Raw genomic sequence first — 25,377 nt, forward strand, 5'->3', positions numbered from 1 at the left:
GTTGATCCAATTGGCAACCACAGTCCAACCCATGCTGATGCTGTTGAGAGCACTTTGATGATGATCTTAGCCCTTGATCCATCAAGTCTCATTTAAGTTTCCTAGAAGAAGAGGTATATCATTCTCATTTTTTATACTTCTTTATCTTATACATGGGGTGTCTGTTTTGGATGAGACCTAGACCATGTGGGCCACCTAATGGTGCCTTACAAGATCAAGATCAATGGTCTTGATTTCACATACATACACCCTTTGTGGGGCCTAAAACTTTCCTTTTAACATTTACTGTTAAAGTCAAATTCTATTTCACAGTTATAAATAAAGAATTTGACAGACTCTAGGCTCCATTTGGTTGCACCAAAAAATTAGGAAAATTTACATCTTCCTTTCCGTAGGCTTGTTTGGTTGCCATTTACTATTCACATGAGAGCCCTTGTCGACTCTAAGGGATGTAAAATTTCCAAATGCTAGCCTTTTTTTAGTGTTTACTTTCCTTTCAAATCAGGAGGAAAGGGAAACTAAAGAATTGAGACTCTGTTTTTCTCTTATATTAAGAACAACCAAATGGAAAAAAGAAAAGCTCACACATGCACCTGTTAAATGACATGCATTGGATTTTCTTAAAACCCGTTGTGGGATAACACCTTTCGTGCCTTTGTGTGAACACTTGACATGGAAATGGCACTCTCGCACCCACATCTACGGATCACTCTTTCCCTGCCCCACAGTGCAAAAGCGCCACAATGACCGACAAACTCCAGCTAGAGAAAAGTTTGATGGAAAGAGATAATCCTTTTCCATCAAAATACTCAAGAAAAAAGCTAAAAAGAACCCTCCTTTCTAACAACCACTTCTTGGGACCCACATAGAAATGACTGGATCCATTGATCCGACCTTATACCATTGATCCTATCTTCATCGGGTGATCCTAATTGCACAATCAATCGAAGTAGGCCCTACTATTACTATGAGACTTATACCCAACTCTTCTAGCTTAACACCATATATCAAGAACCACTCCCATCGAATGATTCTAAGAATCAAATTTATTAGCAAGGCCTGCCATTGCCTAGCTACCAAAAATCAGTGTTTAAAAAAGCGGATTTGACCTGGAACGCGGCTAAGAAAAATCCTTGTTGACTCGGCGCGGACGCGGCCAAGAACGCGGTTAACACGGTTGACAAGGTCATAACTCGGGAGAGTCAAAGGAGTTTATTGACTCTGTAAGGCAAAACGCGGAACGCGGATGTGGTTAAACGCGGAATGCGGCCGAGGTAAAAAGGAGTCGACTCGGAGGAGTTCCTTGCCGAGTCAAGGAGTTTTTAAACACTGCCAAAAATATCTGGTTGCGAGACTTTGGATCATTGAACAAATGGCCCTACGTACTTTATACGCATGCAAGCACCCTATAAATATCTCTTTTAGAAAAGACCGTAAAAGTGGCTTTCTTCTTAACAATTTTCCGTCGCATTTCCTTTTTCATTCTCCTCCACAATCTCCAAAACCCATTTTCCATCTTCTTTCTTTTAATTCCCATCTCTATAATCCAAGAGTTATTATCATACTCTTCTAAATCTCATGCTGTAAAAACATGTGTCGTCAAAAACCAGACCAGGTCCAAAATCCAATTCCATTAACACCCAAATCACACCAAAGACCCGAAACCCCAAATTTACCCCGAAATTTCGGCCTCAACAACCAAATTTCCGGAACCGAAAGGCCCCATCTCTTTTCCATCTCCGAAATAACCCAAGCCATCAACAATTTCCGATCTAAAAAACTCGGCAATTCCTCGGCGTGGAAATGCACCCTCCGAGATAAAATAGTCGTAATCATCCAACAAGCCTTATCAAATCCACCCTTCGATCTCCAATTCCAATCCCTCCTCGGCCATTTATGCAAGGTACGCCACGCCGCACTTGTACGACTAATCGGCGGGTGCATGGATGGGACCCACATGTACCTAGTCCACGAGTTCGAAACCGGGGCCGATCTCTCCAAGTGCCTTCGTAACAGCAAACTTATCGGGTTTTCGGTGCTCTCGAAATGGATTTATCGGATCCGTATCGCGGCCGATATTGCCAAAGCCCTCGAATACCTCCACCACGATATCCCGATACGTTACGTGCACAAACACGTGAAGTCCTCTAGCATCATTGTTACCGAACCTGATTACCGAGCCAAGCTAACCCATTTCGGATCTTTCGTTCTGACGGACGAATCGCATTTTTCGGATACCCGATACGGAGAAATCTGTGAGCTGAGAAAATCGGGGAGCCGAAAAATTAGTGGGACCCAAGGGTATTTGGCTCCGGAATATGTTACGAACGGGGTGGTGACCGGGAAGAGTGATGTTTTTGCTTTTGGGGTTGTACTTTTGGAGATTCTGACCGGGGAAGAACCGGTAAGATTTGTGTACGAGGAGAGAGAGAAAGTGTACAAGAAGATATCGTTGGTTGAGAGTTTGGGGGGTGTGAGTGAGGTTTTGAGGAATTGGGTGGATGAGAGATTGAAGGATTCCTATCCGTTGGATTGTGTGAGGAGGGTTGTGGAGATTGCTAGGGTTTGTGTGGATTTAGATCCTCAAAAGAGGCCATTTATGAGGTGGGTTTCTAATGAATTGTCTAAGGTTTTACTTAGGTCTGAGAAATGGGCAAAAGAGATGGGCTTGAATGAGAACATGACTGTTTCTTTAGCGGGTAGATGAGATACAGAGATTTTGACAGATGGGGACTTATCTCTCATCATCTAAGGCACCATGAAGTGGATGGTTTAACATTGGGCCCACCTAGATGTTCTTAACATTATAGGGTACCTTCTTCCTAAGCTGGGCCCATGTAGATGTCCTATATTGGCAATCATTTTTGACAAATCTTATCGATTTTGGAGTCCTTCGATATGATATTTTGATCCATTTTTTCTTGATCAGCCGTTTGAATGTTTATGATCTGCTGATTGAAGTGAATTTTTAAGGTTGTTGGAACCATGGTTTAAAATTTCGGTTTCGGTACCGGTTTCGGACCCTGGAATTTTCGGTCGAAATCCGGTACCACAAAGAAAATGGTATTTTATTCAATATTAAATTTTGGCCGAAATTACTGAAATTTTGGTAAAATATTATAAAAAAATAAAAAAAAAGGTTTTTTGGTTTAAATTTTGGCAAAATCGAAATTTCGGCCGAAATAAATGACTGTTTCGGTTTTTGTTGATTTTGGTGTCGGTCTCCACCGAAATCCGAAATTTCGAAATTTCAGATTTCGGTCGAAATTTAAAGCTATGGTTGGAACCTGATTAATGGGCCCACAACATCACTCTCTAAGTATTCTCATACAGCTAGGCAGCTGATACTGGCACTATCATGTTTTGATAATTGCACTAACTCACCTTGTCTATTGTATTTTAATTTGGCTTCTGAGTGCTTTTTGAAATTGTAATAAAGGGTTAAATGATAAAAGACAGGGTGAGTTAGTGCAATTATCAAAACATCGTAGTGCAAATATCAGTAGCCATATATTATAGGACCATCCGGTAAACATGATTTTGACTGGTGTGGGTGGAGGGTCTCACTATGCTAATATAAAGTCTTTGGGTCTGGGCACACGGGTCAAACTTCTCATACGAGGAGAAGCTCTTACGTGTGAAACCTAGTCAGTAATGAAAGCCCAACGACTCATGGAGACATCAACGTCTGATCCCAGTTGCCACCCACATGATGTCGGCATGATTTACACCCTTCAATGGTAGGCCCTATCGTGGAGATGAATTGCTAAAGAAATTAAATTCATCGGATGATCTCAACCATCCAATTAAAAGATTGCAGCTAGACAGGTAAGATAAGGGATGATGCCATATTGGGCCTAAGGATACATTGAATTTAAAAGGTCGGGAATTTGTGAGAGAGAAGGTGGAGGAGAGCAACGCATCTAATCTTCTTGTATCTTGGGGTGACTCATGTAGGATCCGGAGAAGACCAGCTCCAACCATCTCTTAAATGGAGTGTTAATATGCGGATCTCGCCTACATGTGACTGAACATCCCAAGGATACATTGAATTTCTTTAGTGGGTATATATATAGAGAGAGAGAATAGAGTTCCCAAGGGTGCCCTCATATAAGCTTATATGAGGTGGCTCTCACAAAACATAATGGGCTCACATTGTTTGGATGATCCGAAGCATTCATTTGAAAGGTCCCATCATAGATAGGGTGTGTACAAAAAATCAGCTCTATTGGATCATCTTAACCCCTCTAAAAGTGAGGGCAAAAATGGGCAGATTTGTAGGGCACCCTTAGGAACTATATATATATATATATATATATATATATATATATATATATATATATATATATATATATATAGAGAGAGAGAGAGAGAGAGAGAGAGAGAGAGAAAACGGTTCCTACACATATGTGTAGAGAGTTCTCTACACACTAGCTTAAAATACAGTGGGGGCCCACATTGTTTGGGTGATCCAAGCCATCCATTTTAAAGGCCCTCACATAGATATGGTGTCTAAAAAAAATCAGATCCATAGGATCATCCCAACCCTACAATTTGTGGAGGTAAAATGGATGTCTTTAAACCTTCACAAATTAGTCCATTTTTTGCCTCCACAGTTCGAATGGTTAGGATGATCCTATGGATCTGATTTTTTGTGGACATCATATCTATGTGAGGGCCTTAAAAATGAATGGTTTGGATCACCCAAATAATGTGGCCCCCACTGTATTTTAAGCTAGTATGTAGATAACTTATCTACACATATGTGTAGGAACCGTTTTCTCATATATATATATATATATATATATATATATATATATATATGAGGAAAATGATTGTGAGCTTGAGGGCCCAAACACATGGGTCCCACATTTTTTGTGGTGATCCAAACCATTCATTTGCAAGGCCCCATCATAAATAGGGTGTATACCAAAAATCAGCTCCATTGGATCATCCTAACCCCTCCAAAAGCGGAGGGCAAAAATGGGCAGATTTGTGGCAAACGGTGTCTTTCCATTTTGTCCTCCACTTTTGGATGGGTTAGGATGATCCTATGGAGCTGATTTTTTGTACACACCCTATCTATGTAAGGGCCTTTCAAATGAATGCTTTGGATCATCCTAACAATGTGGGCCCACATGTGTTTGGGCCCTCAAGCTCATATAAACTATATGAGCTTCAAGCTCACAATCATTTTCCTCTATATATATATATATATATATATATATATATATATATATATATATATATAGAGAGAGAGAGAGAGAGAGGAAAAGGATTGTACGCTCGAGCGTACCAAGCTTATGGTACGCTCGAGTGCCCAATCACATGTTGGCTCACTTTGTTAGGATGATCCAAAGCATTCATTTGAAAGGCCCTTACATAGATGAGGTGTGTACCAAAAATCAGCTCCATAGGATCATCCTAACCCATCCATTTGTGGAGGGCAAAATGGACAGACCACAAATCTGCCCATTTTTTCCCTCCAATTTTGGACGGGTTAGGATGATTCAATGGAGCTGATTTTTGGTACACACCCTATCTATGATAGGGCCTTGCAAATGAATGCTTTGGATCGTCACAAAAAATGTGGGACCCATGTGATTTGGCACTCGAGTGTACCATAAGCTTGGTACGCTTGAGCGTACAATCCTTTTCCTTATATATATATATATATGAGGAATAAGATAAGTGCGGTCGAGGGCCCCAAACTCATGTGGGCCCACTTTGTTAGGATGATCCAAAGCATTCATTTGAAAGGCTCTTACATAGATGGGGTATGTACAAAAAATCAACTCCATAGGATCATCCTAACCTATGCATTTGTTGAGGTCAAAATGGATAGACACCGTTTGCCATAAATCTGCCCATTTTTTCCCTCCACTTTTAGAGGGGTTAGGATGATCCAATGGACCTGATTTTTTGTACACACCCTATCTATGATGGGGCCTTGCAAATGAATGGTTTTGATCAACACAAAAAATGTGGGACCCATGTGTTTGGGCCCTCGACCGCACACTCCTCTCTCTCTCTCTCTCTCTCTCTCTCTCTCTCTCTCTCTCTCTCTCTCTCTCTATATATATATATATATATATATATATATATATATATATATATATATATATATATATACATATGAGGAAAGTGTCTCTAGTCTCTCCCCTAGATAAGCTTATCTACTCCTCCCTTTAAAAAAACACAGTGGGCCCACGCTGTTTGGATGATCCAAAGCATTCATTTGATAGGTCCTAACATAGATAGGGTGTGCCCAAAAAATCAGCACCAAAGGGTCATCCTAGAACTTCGTTTTGTGGGGCCTTGTGGTACCCAGAATGGACACATATAAACGTCCACATTTATATGCGTCCATTTTGGACACGGTGTGCCCCACAAAACGAAGTTCTAGGATGACCCTTTGGTGCTGATTTTTTGGGCACACCCTATCTATGTTAGGACCTATCAAATGAATGCTTTGGATCATCCAAACAGCGTGGGCCCACTGTGTTTTTTTTAAAGGGAGGAGTAGATAAGCTTATCTAGGGGAGAGACTAGAGACACTTTCCTCATATATATATATATATATATATATATATATATATATATATATATATATATATATATATATATATAGAGAGAGAGAGAGAGACCTAGCCTACTATCTGAAAAATGACCTGCAATGAGAATATGCCACGTGTTAAAGAAAAATTTACTTTTTGATGATTTCCCTAAACTCAAGGGATTGATTTAGTCACTAGTGATGTTGTGGTGTGAAACAATTTGTTCGATCCCCTTTTAGGTAGCACTCTCGGTTTCCCAAGCATTACTCGTTAGCTTGATTTCTTTTTAGGAAAATGATATGGAGACCGAGAGTACCACGGGGACATGCAATGAGAAAATGCCTGTACAAAAAAAACTTACCTTTTCTTGATTTTCCTAAATCTAAAGGATTTCTCATGTCACTTTGCATGTTGTGGCAAGAATCAATTTTTTGGGTCCCCATTTAGGTCCTACTGTACTCTCGGTTTCCCTAGCATTATTCTTCTTTTTATATTTATTATCTAAGTCCTACTGTACTCTGGATTCAGGATTCAGTGAAAACGCCATTTCATTGCAAATGGTCCTGCGATGATCCTGGAACCTTGATTAAAAAAAAGGACTCTTTGCAGGCTTTCTCCAAGAAAAAACTCATGAAAAAGGTAGTCTGATAAGTAGGTATTGATCTTTAAAATTGGTGAACTCATGTTAACTAACGAGGACCCCAGATACGAACCAGTGAGACCACCAAAATCAAAGTATCGAGCCCAACGGAAATATTATTCATGAATAGCAGCATTTCTAAGCAGGGCTTGCTCACTCACCCTATTGAATGACAATAATTGGAGGGAGAAAAGTGTAAGAGATGTGCGAGAAAATGAAGATGATTGTCAAGTAGAGGAATAAAAGCGCAAAAGCAAAACATTCACGGCTTATCTACAAAAAGCAGAAACATATGGAATATTTTTCATGCAGGCATCTTCTTAGAGGCAAAAACAAAAGGAACCTCGCTCACCCACCCTTTCATCTATCTCTTCATCTTTTCTCCTCCTTGGTCAAAATTCGAAAATCAATTCTGCATTTTTTAACTAGAAATAATAACACCATAAACTTATCCACGACTATTAATACAAGTGTGCTACCTATAACAAAGAAACATCAACAATCTGAGTGAGAGAGAGAGAGGGGCAGGGAATGGCTGAGTTGCCCCATGTCTTTTAGAAAACCAAACATCTAGTAAGGAGAAAGAAAAAGAAAAAAACTGATACCTCCATCCGTTTCAGATCTCTACATGATGTACAGAGTATTTTAATATCAGCTCCGGAAAAAACTTTACAGCAGAAAATATGTATGCCGGCACTTTCATCTGCATGGGGACAAATGAAAAAGGGATCGCCTCTGCACATGGCACCGGTCTCTTAGCTCCTTTTTTCTGGAGTTGCAGTTCCTGTAATGGTCACCTGGGAGCTGGTTCTGATGCCTGATTACTCGCAGAAGGATTGGAGAGGCTAGAAGGGAGAGACCCGTTCTCTAGAGGGGGCGGGGCACCCCATTTTGTTTCCATGTCTAAGGGCTCAACCACGTGGACCACACCGTCACTCATGCCCAGAGCGATCTGGTTGGGTTCAGATGGGTGAGCTGCAATCACCAAAGGATATGCAGAATTGTTGCTGCAAAATTCAACACAATCAGGAGGGTCTTGATCAGTGTCAAAATACACACTTAGCGAAGTGAGTCATCATCAGAAACATTTTGCTACAATATTAGTATTAAGAATAACCAGAAAAAAAAAACAGAGAGAAAAAGAATTTCGAGTCCTGTTCTCCAAAAAACTACTGAGAATCTGAGTTACATTTGCATTGTGATCAAACAGACAGACACAAAGCTGAATCTTTGAGAGGGTGAAAAATCAAACATGGGTCGCCATTAAAAAGCGTGGCCCAGTGCACGAGGCTCCCGCCATTGCAGGGATAGGTTGCCATTCTAAAAGAAAAATCAAGCATGGGATTCATATGTCAACATTGATGTTCATCTATATCTATACTCCTTTCTTTTCAAAAATTTCAAACAAGGAGGGATGGGGGAGAAATCCTCAGAGAAAATAAAGGATATCCACACTCCCTTCTTTTGATATTGGCACTCTAATATACACTTCTTCCATTGCCCAGTAGAATTCCCAACAAGCTACCAACAGCCAATATAATAAGTATATTTCCGATAGGAGCAGTTGACAATTGAATCCAATTTTTCCATTATTTTACTATCCGTAATAGTGTGAAAAGAAGGCCCGGCTCCAAGTTGTTAAGGAATTCCGGAATAGTGGAATAGTGGCGTTGAGTTTCTCTAGAGTACCAATTTCAAAAGATGGGAGTGTGGATATCATCAAGATCAATAAAAGAAACATATCATTAGGCAATTGACCAATGACAAAGGCAGAGCTTTGACATGAAAAACTGAAAATCATGGTACACATTGTGACATTGATGAAAACACAATTAACGAAACATATGATCATCTGTTGAATTTGACTAAATAATGCAACCTTAAACCAGTGTCAATTCTAAAACCACCAATCATCACTAATAGTTACATCTATTTGAGAAGTAAAAGCACATCGGCAAAATGTAACGTGCATACCTAGCAACAGATGGTGGTATATAAGCAGAAGGTGCTATCCGACATCGGAGCCTCAAGCCCTCTGCATCAAAGACTGCAACGGCACCATCACAGAACCCAGTGTATACCAGCAGACCATCGCATGAGTATATTGCACTCGAGATGGGGGCAGAGAGCATGTCTCTAGGTGACCACTGTATAACATGGGAAAAATAAACGTAAACGAGGGGTACCGCACACTAACACAACTGGGAATGCAGCCAAAAATAATTAGTTATATCAGACAATGATAAATAAGAACCTCATGTTCCCCAGTAGTACACCAGAAACGTTAAACAGTAGAATGCTTCACAAGATGACCACAGCCACAGATGCATAACCTTTATTTTATTTTTTTGGAAAGGTAACAATAACTTTATTAATATCAAAAACAGGGGACAAGATGTCCCACCATTACAGATCAATGCCCACGGCCCAAAGGGCCACCAATAACAGACAAGATAAGAAAATCAAAATCAAGGGGGCACTACAGCAGGATAGGGGTGAATGATCCTGGGTTCAGCAAGCAAAGCCCCTTCCTTGGCCAGGACATCCGCGACAGAGCTGGCAGAACGGTGCCTATGAGCAATCTGGGTTTGCAAAAGCCGAATAAGATCCCTAATCGCATCAATTGTCTGGAAAAGGCGCCACGGGCCACCACAGCGGCTAGTTGCCCACGCAATCACATTTGACGAGTTACCCTTAATCATCAGCGGACCCAAATTGTTCGACACGAACCATCGTAACCCGAAGAGCAAACCCTTAGCTTCAGACTCGTTCGCATCGCAAATGCCAGCGGGACCCGCATATGACATAATAGTGCGACCCACCGAGTCACGGATAACCCCTCCAAAACCCGCGATACCGGGGTTGCCCAAAGAACTACCATCGAAATTGGGGGGGGGTGGTGGTTTGGTTGGGGTTCCATCCAGGCATGACGATCCTTTTCACAATGCGCTCCGACATAACAATATTCCAATTTCGCAAAATGGTTCCCATGGAATGCGGTACTCCGTTTTTGGCCTGGGTCCAATGACCACAACCTCGATTCGTTTTCGAAGATTCGATTGTTGCGCTCCGTCCAGATCTTCCAGGCCACATCAAATGGAATTGCCGACCATAGGGGTTGTCCAAAGCACCCCGAGTACGCCCCACTCCAATCCAAAACGATATTAGATATATTTTCCTGGAAGACCCATGACATACCAAAAGCTCTGATTGTAGACATCCAAATATTATAAGCGAATGGACACTGGATGAATAAATGGTTGATGGTTTCCTCCGCTGAGTGGCATAAGAGACACCAACTCGCAAACTGCATACCTCTCCGTTTGAGCTTATCACAAGTGTTGATTTCGTTCAAAGAGACGGTCCATATGAAAGCCGCAACTCTAGGCAGGGCCACGGATTTCCATACTCGCACCCAACGAGAGGGAGGACGGTTGTCATCATTTATCTTTTTGAAAGAAGAACGGACGGAGAAACCCCCTTCCGAATCGGGAGTCCAAATCCATTCATCCTCATGATTAGGGGATAAATATGTGTTTGATAGCAATGCCATCAGCCTTCCGAATGAAGTAATTTCCTCATCCTTTAGGTTCCTTCGCATACGGATATCCCAGATTAGATCATCGAAACCATTCCCACGGACAGTATACTCTGCTATAGATGCCTCGGGATTCGCCGCGATCCGAACTAAATCGGGGAACTCTTCCGCAAGCGAGCAATCACCGCACCATAAATCTTTCCAAAATCTTACCTTATTTCCAACACCCACTTTAAATCTGATGCACTCCAAGAAATTGTCCCTTGCATACCAAACCAATCTCCAAACTCCAGACCAATGTTACCTAGAACGCGGTTCGTTCCGGTACATGGTACGAGAATGGGTATGATGGCAGCCTGGTACGCGGTACGATGAGGGCATATATATATATATATATATGTATGTCATTCCACAGTACACAGTACATACATTTAATACATAAAATATAATAACCTCATCTATGTCATACATATTTTTTCAAAACGAAAGTTCCCGTTGGAATATATGAATATCCTTCCATAGTCCATACTACATCCATTTAATAAAAAAACAAAAAAACCTCACGTATGCCCTAAATATTTTTTTCAAAAATAAAGCTCTAATTCCAATTCAACCCAAAATATATAAAATTTGTAGCTCTCTCTCTCCATCTCTCTCTTAGTATATATGCATCTCTCTCTTTTTCTCCTGCGGGTCGCCGCGGTTCGTCATTTTTGGCGATCCGGGTCGCTAGCGACCCCAGATGGCGGATCGGAGGCGGATGGTGAATCCGGTAACTGTGCTCCAGACCCCTTCCCCGCTGGTGGACCGTTGCAATTCCACTCCCCCCCCCCCCCAGCTACACCCATATTTGGCCCTTATTAACTGTTTCCATAATGCCTGTTTTTCCACTCCAAACCTCCATGACCATTTGCCCAACAGTGCTCTATTTCTCAAACGGATTTTGCCGATACCCAAAACCCTCAACCTGTGAGTTTTGCATACCGTATCCCACTTCAATAGATGGCTCAACCTCTTGCTTTGATTCTTACCCTCCCACAAGAAGTACCGCTGGATTTTTTCGATTCTTTTTTGCGACTTTCACCGGGATTTTGAATAGACATGAAATATACCGGCATATTGATAAGGGATGCCTTTATGAGTGTAATTCTACCGCCAAGGGATAGGTATTGTTTTTCCTATGAACCCAATTTCCGTCCAATCCGTTCGACAACCGAGTCCCATAACGATGCCTTTGGTACACCGAACCCCACGAGTAAACCCAAATATTTGATTGGTAATTGTACACTCCTACATCCCATGACCCTTCCGTACTCCGATAATCTGCAGTTTGTATAATTAATGCCGGCCACCACGCCTTTGGAAAAATTGATCTTCAAACCGAATATAAGTTCGAACCACCAGAATATGCGCCTGTAGTTATGGATCTGATCCGAACAATCATCCAATAACAAAATAATGTCGTCCGCAAATTGGAGAAGAGATATCGCATTGGCATTACGGCACGGTTCAAGCCCGTGATATAGCCTCTCTGCTCGACTCTGGATATAAGAAGGCTTAGAGACTCGGCAACCAAAATGAAAAGATATGGGGACAGAGGGTCCTCCTGCTTCAGTCCATGGGAACTCTGGAAAAATCCCTCCGGCAATCCGTTGATAAGGATAGAGAAAGATGCCGAGGACACACACACTCTCATCCATCTACGCCAACGATCCCCCGAAACCCATTCTGCAAAGAACATAATCGAGAAAATCCTAGTCGACATGATCATAGGCCTTCTCCAAATCCACCCGACCAATTACGCCACTTTTTCCGGCCCTTTTACTTGAATCCAATACCTCATTCGCAACAAGTAACGTCATCAAGGATCTGTCGATTATTTACGAAAGCCCCTTGGAACTTCGACACGATTTCCCCCATGACCGTGGATAATCTCCTAGCCAACACCTTTGCCAGTAGCTTGTACATACCATGGACTAGGCTGATTGGTCTAAAATCAGCCCGAACAATTACGCCACGTTTTCCGGCCCTTTTAGTTGAATCCAATACCTCATTCGCAACAAGTACGCCATCAAGGATCTGTCGATTATTTACGAAAGCCCCTTGGAACTTCGACACGATTTTCCCCATGACCGTGGATAATCTCCTAGCCAACACCTTTGCCAGTAACTTGTACATATCGTGGGCTAGGCTGATTGGTCTAAAATCCTTAATTTCTACCCCCCTTCAGATTTCGGAATTAAGGTGACAAAAGTGGTATTTGCTTCCTTGTTAATGATCCCTCTTTCATGGAATTCTTTGATGAAAGCCACTACCTCGGATTTAATTGTTTCCCAGTGTTGACTATAGAAGGCAATTGGAAATCTGTCCAGCCCCGGTGCTTTCTCCTTCTGGAGAGACTTAAGGGCCTCTTCAATTTCTTCGATTGAAATATCACGCTCCAACCAGTCCCTTCTGTCCGTAGACAGCGAATTGAATTGCAAACCAAACCGCCGATTTTAGGCCTCCAGTACTACGATTTCGTATAAAGTTACTGTAATACTCTATAATAAACTCCTTGATACGGTTCGGATCCTCTACCAGTTCGCCGTCCACCAGAAGACAATTTATCTGATTTGTTCTCCTTCTTGCAGATGCCATCCTGTGGAAGAACTTTAGTGTCATTGTCCTCCTCTTTCAACCACACCGCCCGAGACCTCTGCCTCCAGCTGATTTCCTCTCTTCGAATTATTTCCTCATATTCTGTTTTCAACTCAACCCTTCTCTGTTGTTCGTCCTCGTTCAGCACAAGCTCTTCTTCCCTCCATTCCAATTCGCCCAGCATGGATAGCACTTCCACCTTTTTACATTCCTAACGCTCTCTGTCCAATCTACCCCATTCTCGAATTCTTTCTTTCAGTAATTTTAATTTTCTGCTTAGAATGAATCCCTTCCAACCAATGATATGATTCTCATTCCACCATGTTGCAATCTTTGAGTTGAAAGTGGGATCTTCACAATTTTGGACCCCATGAGAAATCCGACAACAGTAACATAATTGGATTATGATCCGATATTGGTCTCGGCAAGGCCCGCTGTGAGATCAAAGGAAATATTTCGTCCCATTCCCTTGAGATGAGGACCTGATCCAGCTTACTCATTATCAGCCGGTCCTGATTGTTGGTCCAGGTAAATTTCGCTCCTTCGAGAGGAAGATCTATCAATTCATTCTCCAGTATGAAGTTTGAGAGATTACGCATACTCGTCGTAATTCTCCCCGATGGGTTCTTCTCCTCCGGGAATCGAATGGTATTGAAATCTCCGCCAACAATCCGAGGCCCGCTCCATCGATGCCGGATCCCCTGAAGTTCCGGCCATAATGTTCTTCTTTCTCTTGATCTAGCTGGGCCGTACACTGCCGTCCACATCCCTTCAGAATTCGTCGCGCTATGAATCAGACGAACAGAAACCGTATGCTCCCCCTCGATAGATTCCACCAATTCGAACGAGCTTTCTCTCCAAGTAATAATAATACCACCAGTCGTACCCCGTGCAGCTTTCGCAACCCATCACCTATTGGATCTGCCCCACACCCCGTTGATAAGTGCCTTGGATACCCCCATTATCTTGGATTCGACAACCACCATTACGTCCGGGTGTCTAAGTCCTACCCAGATCCTTCACCACCAAACGTTTCCGTTCAGACCCCAACCCCCTGATGTTCCAGAATATTATCTTCATTTGTGATAATTGACATGATTAACCCCTTAATTGCTCTGCTCAAAGCAGCCGCAATAGCTGCTGATTCCCCTATCAACAATCTCCTCCACCAATTTCCTGGTTTTGGGTGCATCTTCCTCCAAATCTACCCCCAATTCCTTTCCCATCTTTTTTTTTTTTTTTGATGAGTAAGCTGGGGTTAGGCAGGACCCCGACATGATATATTAAAAAAGGAAAAGAATTACTTGCTGCAAATCTACCCCCAATTCCTTTCCCATCTTCTCCATAATAATTACTTTCTCTTCCCTGTTTGTTTCGAATTTGTTTTCATCCGTCACCAACAGCTGATCTTCAGAGCACGTCTCACCTCTTGCCACACAAGCATTGATATTTTCTTGAAGATCTCTTTTGAGAGAGTCAACGTCCAAAGAGAGCATATGGTTTTGGCATCCTTCTCCCCAGAGTTTTTACAAATTTCGATCTCCTGCACAGATCTTTCATCTGCACGACTAATGCTGTCTCCGATCTTCTTCCCAGACTTACATTTGTTCTCAGTTTCCTGATTGGGCCCCACTTCTTCGCATTCGTGCGATCCTAGCAAGAACAGGGAGTTCTCACCCAAGTCATCACACACACCCAAGATCCCTTTTTCCCCATCCAAACCCAGCCCAAGGATTTGCTTGTCCACTGATTTAGCCCCATTTGACTCATCTGCTTTCCCCAATTCCGTTCTCAGGTTCGAGGCCGCTTCCTCATCTAACACCATATTTGGTTGCACTTTTTTCATTTTAGTTCGAGGTACTCCCTCTGGATCTCTTCTTTATCAGGAGGATCATCATCCGTCCGCACCGTCTTTTCGCCGGTGGAATCGTTAATAGAGGCAGTAATCATCGCCCTTTTGACCAGATTGTTTATCTCCATTTTGAGATATCTAAGTAACCCTTGGATTGATTCCCACGGAGGCCCGTCGTCCTCTATAAGCTGTACTCCGAAAGCGGAAGTTTCTCCGATTTAGATGGACAGTTTTCTTTGGATTCACCTTATTCAATTTAGATTTTGTCCATTTCCCAGGGGCCCATCGATACGTGTCTCTGTGCATGACATGCAAAGGATCCACGCTCGGCCTCACCTTCTCCACGTGACACATTTGTTCCAATACAGTATTTAAGAAGCCATTCCCATTTCTGGGCTAAACAATACCATGAATTTCTTGCTGACACCAACCATATCCTCAAAACCTAATGATAGAGCACTAGTACATTAAAACTTCCACAATTATTCTATCCATTTTCTTAGGGTACGAGCTTGAATGTTCAACTGACACAGGCACACAGCGAAATCAAATTCCCCCAAGAAACCTGTGTCAACCACTGACATTATAGATTATTATTATTATTATTATTATTATTATTATTATTAATCATTACGAATTTTCATATTTTGATGACAAGGACAACCAAGCTGCAACTTCAATAAGACAGATGAAATCAATGCAAAAGAGAAAATTGTTAATAAGAATGGGCATAACCGCAGAACAGAAGTTGCTCTTTGTGGAATTTTTATAATTTCAGAAATTCTGTTGTCCAGACATGAAATGAGAATGATGAAAGCAATTCGACTACTTTATTGTAAGGTGAAGAATTTAGGGCCTGTTTGGATGCCAAGAAGATTTTGATTTGGATTTCTCACATTTGCAGCCCTTTTTGCATTGTAATTTGGATCGGATCAAATTCTTGGATTTCTAATTCAGCAGCTGACAGTGAAAAAAACCAGATTTCTAAATTTGCTGTGGAAATAAGAAATTGGAAATCCACAGATCTGGCAGTTTCCTTCACCCTCTTTGCTCCTCAACCTCTCCCCTCCACTAGGAAGTACCCCCTTCCCTCTCTCTCTCCCTCAACATGTGCTGTCGGATCTATTCATTTTGCAGTCAAAACTCAATTCCAAATCCAAATACAAAGTATGAGGTATCCAAACGGGCCCTTACTGAGAATAATGAAAGCAATTCGAGTACATTATTGTAAGGGCAAGAACTTACTGAGCGCAAGCAATCGAGCTTGCCATCATAGACAGCAATTTGACTTTCATGAACCACTAACAGATGTGCTTGGTCATTGTGGAACTGAACTTTGGTTTCCCCGACTAATGGACCTGGCCGACCAGCAGGTGCTTGTATGGGCCTTGTTTTTTTCTTCTCCCACCCATCAATGCTCCACACACATAACTGCAAGTCCATTGAGAAGTATAATAAGACACAGACAGATAAAGCACAGTAGATCCACAAGGCAAAAGACAATTTCTCATTTTCCCAACTTGCCCGAATTTTTTGCCATTTTCTCATTTTCTGTAATAAACTCTACTATTAAAATTAAATACAAGTTAAGAAAATACGAAAGCATTCCAAATTTTTGAAATGTGGAACCAATCATACTTCTGCTCCTATGGTTATCAAACATTAGAACTTAAAGAATGATAAATTAATCATTTGTCAATCGCTTACATGCGCATCAGCCCCTGAAGAGACCAGCACATTCATGGACTGTGAAAATGCAAGGCCTGTGATTCTCTTTTGATGGCCCCTGAGCTTGATTTTAACCTGCCAGCATGCAAAGAAAGGTGTTGAATATTATTACGGTGGACAACCTAAGTAACAGATAGCCAGTGAGAACAATAAAGGCAAAAATCATGATGTGTGCAAAACATACTTTTGGCTCTTACTAAATGATTGACATTTCAAACATTCATGGACTGCCACCAATATTACTGACTTCTCTGATAATTACTGACTTCTCTCATAATAATTATTATTGTTTTTAATTCTATGTTGCTAACCAGTTACCCACACTTTCCATTACAATAATTTACCAAATTTTAATGATTTCTACAGGGTGTACTCCAGTCCAATCAGGGAAGACTAGCTCATGTCAGCTTCTAACATCAATCATGCTAGAGAAGACCATGATATCTACCATTTGCATGGTACATGTGGCTTCCAACCACTCTGCACAATCCAAATGACATCGAGTTGTGGCTCCTGAGAATCTTGTGCGAGGATGAGAAATGATCTTGACACCGTCTGGTTACTGACTTGTGAAAGGTCAATATATTTCATAAATTATCATATTTGAATGGTTGCCTAAACATCAGAAATCATGCGAAAATAAAGCAACAGTAGCCTCACCACGAGCACCAAAGGCATACCTCATCAATCCGAACATTGTATATTTGAATAGTAGAATCTTCCATCCCTATGGCAATAATATTATTATCCTGTGGGTGGAATGCCAAAAAGGTGGCAGCAGGGGGTGGTGGCATGAAAGTTGTCATGACCTGAGATTGCATTGAACCGGGTCAGTTATTTCAGAATCTCTATTCAAAGGCAATCACATAACCATCAATTAAATTAAGTTTTAGCCAAGGAAACAAATTTCCATAGATTCAAAATTGTAAAATGAGTGAAAATGCAAATTATGGACCTTAAATGTCATCATGTTGAACAAAGAAACCTTCCCACCAGATGCAGACATGACATACGAGTCATTCTTAGACAAAGCAATACACGCAGCTGATTCTTCAGCTTGGTTGGCTTCACTTATGTCATTAGTCATGAGAGTTCCAGTGGTTGGTTGCCACAAATGAGGCGGGACAGATGCAGTAGACTGAAAACGAAGAGAATAGAGTGGTATTATAAATAAAAGGCAGCAAGAATATATTCTTCCATTTTAGTTGTACAAATGACAAGACCTAACCTTTCCAGAAGGGTTCCGATCAGTACGCGGCCATTTCCATAACTTATGGACAGCATTGGAGACAAGGGCTAACACAGCTAGCCCAGAGTTCGTATATATCAGCCGTACGACCTGCAACAGAAGATATGAGTGTCTTGATTCTTGAACCAGCTAGCTAACATGATATCATAGGCCACTATAATGTAAAAAAAAGGTGTAAAAAATAATCCAGGAACAAACTTCTAAGCAAATCAAACGTTTTCAAAACAGAACCGACATTCCAGCCATGTTTTTAGACTTATTAGATTAAGCTGCCCCCAATTACTGAAAACTGAATGAACTGCATGGTTTGATGGTTGAACTGTTCAACTAGATATTTCTTTGCATACAAGGCAGTTAAATTATACATCTAATCTAAAGAAACAAACCAAAAAAGATAAATCTTGAGTACTTCGCCAATTTTTCAAATTTGAGTTGGAATTTGGGAAAGCTACTAAATCAGTGATTGGAATGACAAGTTTTATGATGAAGCGATTTGGAAAAAAATAACATTTTGAATAAATAATTAAGTTGTTGAAGCTTTATTATATTAGACTTCCAAGTCTAATCAATAACTTAAAACCTCACTATCTCCCTCCCTCTGTTTCCTACTTTCCTTCCTTGTCCCTTTCATCACAATTCAACCCAATGTGAACCACAACCAAATCGATTTGGACAAAACCGCAATCTTTCTAGCCCGATCACCTGTTATGGTTTTCTAAAACATTTAAATCAACCAATATCCATCAGAGTTGCTAGAATGGGATATTTGGTCCAGAAATCATAAGCTATTTTCCAGAACATCTTCTAGTGAATAAGATAAAGATTAATACCCAAAAAAAAAAAAAATCAATGTCAGTGCAAAACTACCAGAACCCCGCAATGCCAGGAGCCTCTTGCACTGGGCCCTTTTTTAATGCAAAACTACCAAAAAAATGAAACTGATATGCGCTTCTCCTTGTTTTGATATTGGCACACCTCTATGTAATTCAAAGTTCACCCAATCGGCTGTTGGGAATTTGTAACAGCCGATGACCAAGGTTTACAATATAGGAGTCATATAAAAGCTCCCATCTGAAAATAAGAGAATTTCAAGACACCTAACATTTTAAAAACCAATAAGCCCTAAAACCATTAAAATCCCTGATGTATTCCTCCGCAAGGAGTTTTGATCATTTTAAATTAGTTTATTTGGAAAAATTAACTCAATAAGACTGATAACATCCGAAGCTAGAGCATACCTTGCCGGTTGTCAAGGAGTCGGGTAACCGTAGAGCTTTGAGCTGAGCCGAATCAACAATATCAGCCAGTTTCCAGCTCTTAATCTTGTCAACATCTTGCTTAACATCAGCTGCCCTATTGCTGTCAATAGCAGCCTGCAATTACATTAAACCATGTAAATCTATCACAACTGAAGATTTATTGTTTAAATATGTAAATGTAGAGCATAACAGCTCTTACTAGGTTATTCATAGGTACTGCTGGAGGCATTCTATCAGATCGCTCAAGGGTGGCAGATAGAGGGGCAGAAACATTTGTCACAGCAGTCAGTGGGTTAACAATTGGAGGCTGCACAAGAATGAACCAAAAAACATATTTAGATAAGAACCAAGGATGCAGGAAAGTGAAGTAATAATCAACAAAAGTCACCTCCATAAGAAAATTAAGAGGAAAAGAAAAATTACCTTTGTGTTGATTGGCTCAAGAGGACCTCGAGTCCCCTCAAATGTCCTGCTCTCAAGCATCCTTATTAAGCGCTGCCCATCATTGTTTGCTAAGATCTTGATTCCATTGTCAACTGTTGTAACTGCCAGCAATGATCCCTCTTTGTTGAATCTTAACCGAGGGCTCCCCTACAAGGAGTAATCAGAAAACTATTAAACAACTAGCGATTCTAAAAACAATTCAACCTGAGTGAGTCACACTAACCGGTAATCCACCATCTGCATCCACGGTGGTTAATATATTGATACTATCCATATCCCAAAACTTAATCTGAAACTCATCACCAGCTGCTAAGAAGCGGTTCCTTGTTGTGTCAAATTGGACAACACCTGAAGAACGTTTCCTGAAACCAGAGTATGTCCTTTTGATAGCTCCTTCACTCTCGTTCCACTCAACTAAGTAAGAATCTCCTTCTTTACTTGTTCCACAAGAGAACAGCCTATAGGAAGATGTAAATAACATAACAATAAGATAATAAAGAAAGAAGATAGTTCTGCCTGCATGTCTCATGAATTTGAGGAAAATACAAGAATTATATATGCATATGAACATATATTAGATTCTTTATGAATAACAATTATAGCAATCAGGGGCAACAAAAACACAAATACCAAATTATTAATACATCAACTAATATGTAATTTTAAGGCTCATAAGCTTCACCTAGTTCCATCTGCACTATACGCCATTGTGGTGCACCAATGTCCAGGAGCATCATAATCAACTCTAGACCCCAAGCAATCATACAGCCATGCTTTAATTTTTCCATCAATAGCGGTAGAGAAAATAAACTGCACAAAAAGCTAAAGTGAGATCACCACATAAAATTGGCAATAACTGAAAGGTATATGATGTATGAACCTTCAAATTCATATTCACCATATGCCAAAGATAAGCTGACACTACAGTAATATACTTTCTATCAATTTCCTAAAATCATGTAAGTTATCTTGAGAATGAAGAGGAACCTGGATAGCCTCTTTATGGTGGGGGCAGACAGAGTAGACAGAAGCTTCATGGCCTTCAAATATATGCTGCCTTCGTCCAGTAACAGCATCCCAAACCTGCCATCATATAATTAAGTACGTGAGGACAAGATCAATTTCGTTCGTGTTTCTCCAAAACCAAATATGTAGGCTTTTGAGGTAGTCACCTTAATTGTCTTGTCATCACCACATGTGATGATGCACAGTTGCTTGTTAGGATGAGAGAAAGCAATATCATTTACACCACCAATATGAGCATCGATCTATACCACCAAACACAAGGAGTGAACAAGGTATACCTTGTGGTTCTATAAACATGACAAAGTATCCATATCTCTGAAATTACCTCCAAATGCTGTTTCAACTCTCCTGTTCGATTGTAAGTGTATGTTTGAACAATATGCTTCGAAAATGCAACACCTTGAAAAACAATACAGTGAAGTGTAATTATTATGAGAAAGACAACTCTTATCCAAAGAGGCATGCACCTGGTTTGCAATTAGTAAAGGAAGCAGATTCAACATATGAAAAACCAAGAGTGACACAAATGTTATATGTACCAAGTATAGATCCATCTGGGCCCCATATGCATCGATTGACAGATATTGTGGCATCTTTCATCAATGCTGTCTGGAAAATAAATCGTGACTAATTATTTCAACTGTTTACAACAACATCATAGCAGTTGTATCTATAAGACCTACTCCAACTACTATGACGTTATGCCAGAAACATGAGCTATTGCCCGTGCATAGTCCAAGAAAAAGTACCTGTAGTGGCATTGAACAAGCTGAGATGTCCCAAACCTTAAATGTTTTATGGGTCAGCCTTTCTCGAGAGCCAACTTCCCATATCCCAATGTCACCAACATTTGTTCCAACTAAAAGATAAATAATACAGAAGACAATAACAAAGCTCAGCAATGTAGACATTAAAAGTGTTTGCGTCCAAAAGAAGAGGAAATGAATGTCCACAATTAACTACCTAGAAGGACTGTCTGTTGTTGTGGATGGAAATCCATGCTCATGACATTAGAACCCTGGTTAAGAGACCGCACAACAGTTTTTGGAAGATCGTCATGTGAATAGATATTGGGCGGATGTGACGCACCAGAGAATGACACCTAAACAAACCATATTTGAGCATGTTGGTTATGTAGGGACAAATAGAAATACACTTAACAACCAAGCAACCAAAAAGAAAGACAACCAAATATCTATCTTGCAAATATGTTTATATCCTTTCACACCTCATCAGATTGGCCCGTGCGGATACGCTTCATCAACTGTTCAGAATCAGCTGATTGATAATCCATACCAGAAGCACTAGTAGGAGTCCTTGGGTGTTTCAAAAATGCAGCTGCAGGCATTCCAGAAGCAGCAGTTTTAAATTAACAATGTTTCCCAAGAGAATTTAAAAGCAGCATTTAGCCACAGCTTAAATAAGACCTTTGCAAACAGGCTCACCTGCATTGGGTGGCTGCACGAGACCAGGGGGTCCCGCCGCTACAGCGGCATGGGGTAAAGAAGGGTTAGTGCTTGACATCCATCCTGCAATAGCACTAGGGGATGGAGACACAACAGGTTGAAATGGCTGCATAGTGAGAGAGTCTGGTATGAGTCAATGCTCCAAGGAAGTAAGAATCATAATTATGCATTTATGCATGAAAGATAGACCCAATTCTCTTACGCTGTGAGCACCAATCGGAGGAAATGCCCCGGCTTTCGGAATTGGTCCTACAAGGGGGCTGTTGGTGGGAGGAGGAACGCGGGCCCCATTGTTTGGAGAGCATGTGTGATCAGTAAAAAGTGTTTTGATATCGGGGTTGGGGCGAGGATTCTTGCAAAGCTGATGCTGCCAATTAAGACTGAAATGCCATAACAAATGGATGAGAAACATATCCAATTGAAGAAAAAACAGGCATTAAACAGATAGAAACTTGGACAAACTGCAATGTATAAAACGGCTTTAAACAGATAGATAGATAGAAACTTGGACAAATTGTAATGTATAAGTGTTCTGATTTCCGGTGGTGCTACAAATTTCATGACATCAATCCATTAAACAATTCACTTGCTTAACTTTTGTTGCACATATGATCATAGGCGTGTGATGGCAGTCTAGAAATAACCAATCAAATACAGGATACTAATATGAAGGGCTTCCAGCCTTCCAGTTTAACAAGAGGCAGTGTAAATACCACAACAGGTCCATATTAAAACACAGTTTCTAGATATGGCTCCAAAAACAATAGTAGATGGAGTTAAGCAAAAATACAACCTTCTGTTTATCAAAGTTCTCAGTCGTGATGTTTTGAGGGGTAAACAATAGTAGATGGAGTTAAGCAAAAATACAACCTTTGGTTAATCAAAGTTCTCAGTCGTGATGTTTTGAAGGGGGGAAATGTAAGCTTGTCACGAAACAATGGATTCGCTTCAATAAGCTTCTTAAGTTCCAAGAGCATAATATTCCGAGCAGATTTTGTATCCCCGTACTTGGAAAGCTGCTCATTTTGCCTACATACAATAAGAACAAAACGCATTAACTTCAGTAGCAGGAACAATAAAAAAGGACCCAGTAGTGAGTACCTGAAGTTTTCCAAAGTAAGCAACTGAGTGATTTCCTTAAAAAGTTCTTCATTGAAGGATGCAAAAACCTTGAGATCATTCACAAGAATTTCAACAGCTTTTGCCCGGTCATTTCTGAAAAGATAAAATAAAAAATCATAGATGTAAAATCGTGGAAGTTTTCGATAACATATTAGAAACGATAAAAACACAACCCACCTATCAAGAGCTTCAAGATATTTTTGTTTCCTTATCTCGAAAAATATTTTCATGGAGTACCGGTTGTCTTCAACCTTTGTGAATCCACAAAGATATCGTTCAACTTCTTCCCATTCACCAGCCTGAACTTGATCCTCAAAATGTTTCATATTGAAGAAAAAACCCGACTCTTGTTCCAACCTAGATTTCACATGAGTGACCACATAAGTGAAAGTGCAAAACAGAGCAATGATAAAACCCAAGAGCTTGTTCAACTCAAGTCAGATGAAAAGAAAGGGACTTACTTATGGACTGTTTCCTTAAACTTCTCCTCATCTAAGAACTGTAAGATTAGGAAAACCAGTTCCCTACTCAAGGACGACATATTTCCGGGTGCCCCTAATCGCTCCAGCGCAAAGATCTGATTTCTAACAATAAAGATAAAGATATAATAGACAAAAGCAAGTAACCACGAGACAGAATCCTTTCCCCCTAACTTCTTTCCAAAATCGCCGATAAAACAACTTAAACAGAAGTTCCTTCCCCTTTGCTTCAACCCTAGCCACAACCAGAACGTGTACCACTAGTACTGAAAGAAGCTCCTTTCCCCTCCCTCTCCAAACCTCTCTGCAGTACCTCTCAACGATCTTGGTCAAAACTCAAAAGTTCTCATTTTTTCACAGAAAACCTCATAGATCTGGGTGTAAACCAGTCCAAAACCTTATCCCTCTCTGTAAAAACCACTTATCTCTTCTCTAACGAGAAAATCCTCGTAAAATCCCTAATTTTCAGCCTTGGAACGAGACCGAACCAAGATCTGGCTAGAAATACCAACAAATCACCCGAAAAATAGTCTTAAAATTCACTCCTAGTGATCGGTTCCCGAATCTTCTTCTTTTCTTTTTTTTTAAATCCTTCTATTGTTCTAAGTACTACAAACGAGCTTCGGATCTGAAGATACTACGAATTAGAAAATGGAAAAGAAAAGCTTAAATGAAGAGATTTCAAAAAAAAGAGGAAAATCAGTCTGACTAGAAGCGATTTCTAGGGTTCCGTTGCTCTCTCTCCTTTTTCTCCTCTGCAACTCTCTCTTTTCTGAAACAAGAACTGGCCGCCTTGTTCTGTTTTCTTTTTTCCTCTTTCTTCTCGTTTCTCGCTTTTTATAACCCCATCAACCTCTCTCTCTCACACACACTCTCGCTTTTATAGGAAAAACTTTTAGATTAGGTCGCTAACCAAGTCCTCCATTTATCCCTAACCTACCCCTCGGGTTACTATAACCAGCAAATGACTCAACTGCCCTCTGACTCTTCTACCATTCCCATCTGATACTTCTACGAATTGAAATGACGCATTTGACGTTTTTATTTCCTTTTCAAACCTCGTTTTTGGAAACCTTTCTTTTGTCACGTGTAAATATCCGATTTTTACCCTCCCTTTAAAATTCATCACCCTTGTGAACATAGTGTATTTTTATCATCAAGAGTTAAATTATAATTAGGGCTTCTTTAGAAAAGCCTATAAATACACATCTTAAGAGAATATTACAGCCATTAAAAAATCCTAAACCATTTGTTCCATCCCTAAGAGGAAATTTGCGTGGAGAAGGAGAAGAAGAGCGAGATTTTAAAAGAGAGATCGCAGATCGAGTTATGACTTATGATTTTTATTGGTTAGAAGAATAAAAATAACCATAAAAC

At 40.6% G+C, this 25,377-nt stretch overlaps 2 protein-coding genes across 2 annotated transcripts; one reads left to right on the plus strand and one right to left on the minus strand.

Moving 5' to 3' along the window:
• Nucleotides 1-1,942: 1,942 nt before the first annotated feature.
• On the plus strand, nt 1,943-2,707 carry LOC143876888 (protein LYK5-like). Its single transcript, XM_077378570.1, has one exon. The coding sequence runs from the start codon at nt 1,943-1,945 to the stop codon at nt 2,705-2,707; it is 765 nt and encodes a 254-aa protein (XP_077234685.1).
• A 4,888-nt stretch (nt 2,708-7,595) lies between these two features.
• LOC143877036 (protein TOPLESS-RELATED PROTEIN 2-like) lies at nt 7,596-24,861 on the minus strand. Its single transcript, XM_077378755.1, has 25 exons — nt 23,983-24,861; nt 23,699-23,878; nt 23,501-23,614; nt 23,270-23,428; nt 22,602-22,779; nt 22,379-22,505; nt 22,162-22,271; nt 21,897-22,035; nt 21,683-21,792; nt 21,473-21,542; nt 21,259-21,332; nt 21,080-21,175; nt 20,895-20,990; nt 20,590-20,717; nt 20,131-20,365; nt 19,887-20,054; nt 19,663-19,770; nt 19,443-19,577; nt 18,184-18,294; nt 17,911-18,093; nt 17,636-17,764; nt 16,935-17,030; nt 16,473-16,658; nt 9,172-9,344; nt 7,596-8,204 (listed from the first exon to the last, which is right to left on the minus strand). Exons 1-25 carry the CDS (start codon nt 24,060-24,062, stop codon nt 7,991-7,993), a joined length of 3,399 nt encoding a protein of 1,132 aa, XP_077234870.1. The 5' UTR covers nt 24,063-24,861; the 3' UTR covers nt 7,596-7,990.
• Nucleotides 24,862-25,377: the final 516 nt, after the last annotated feature.

Source organism: Tasmannia lanceolata, unplaced genomic scaffold, assembly GCF_043159265.1.
Source record: "Tasmannia lanceolata isolate RefF3 unplaced genomic scaffold, GAP_Taslan_0.1 ptg000005l, whole genome shotgun sequence".
NCBI lineage: Eukaryota > Viridiplantae > Streptophyta > Magnoliopsida > Canellales > Winteraceae > Tasmannia > Tasmannia lanceolata.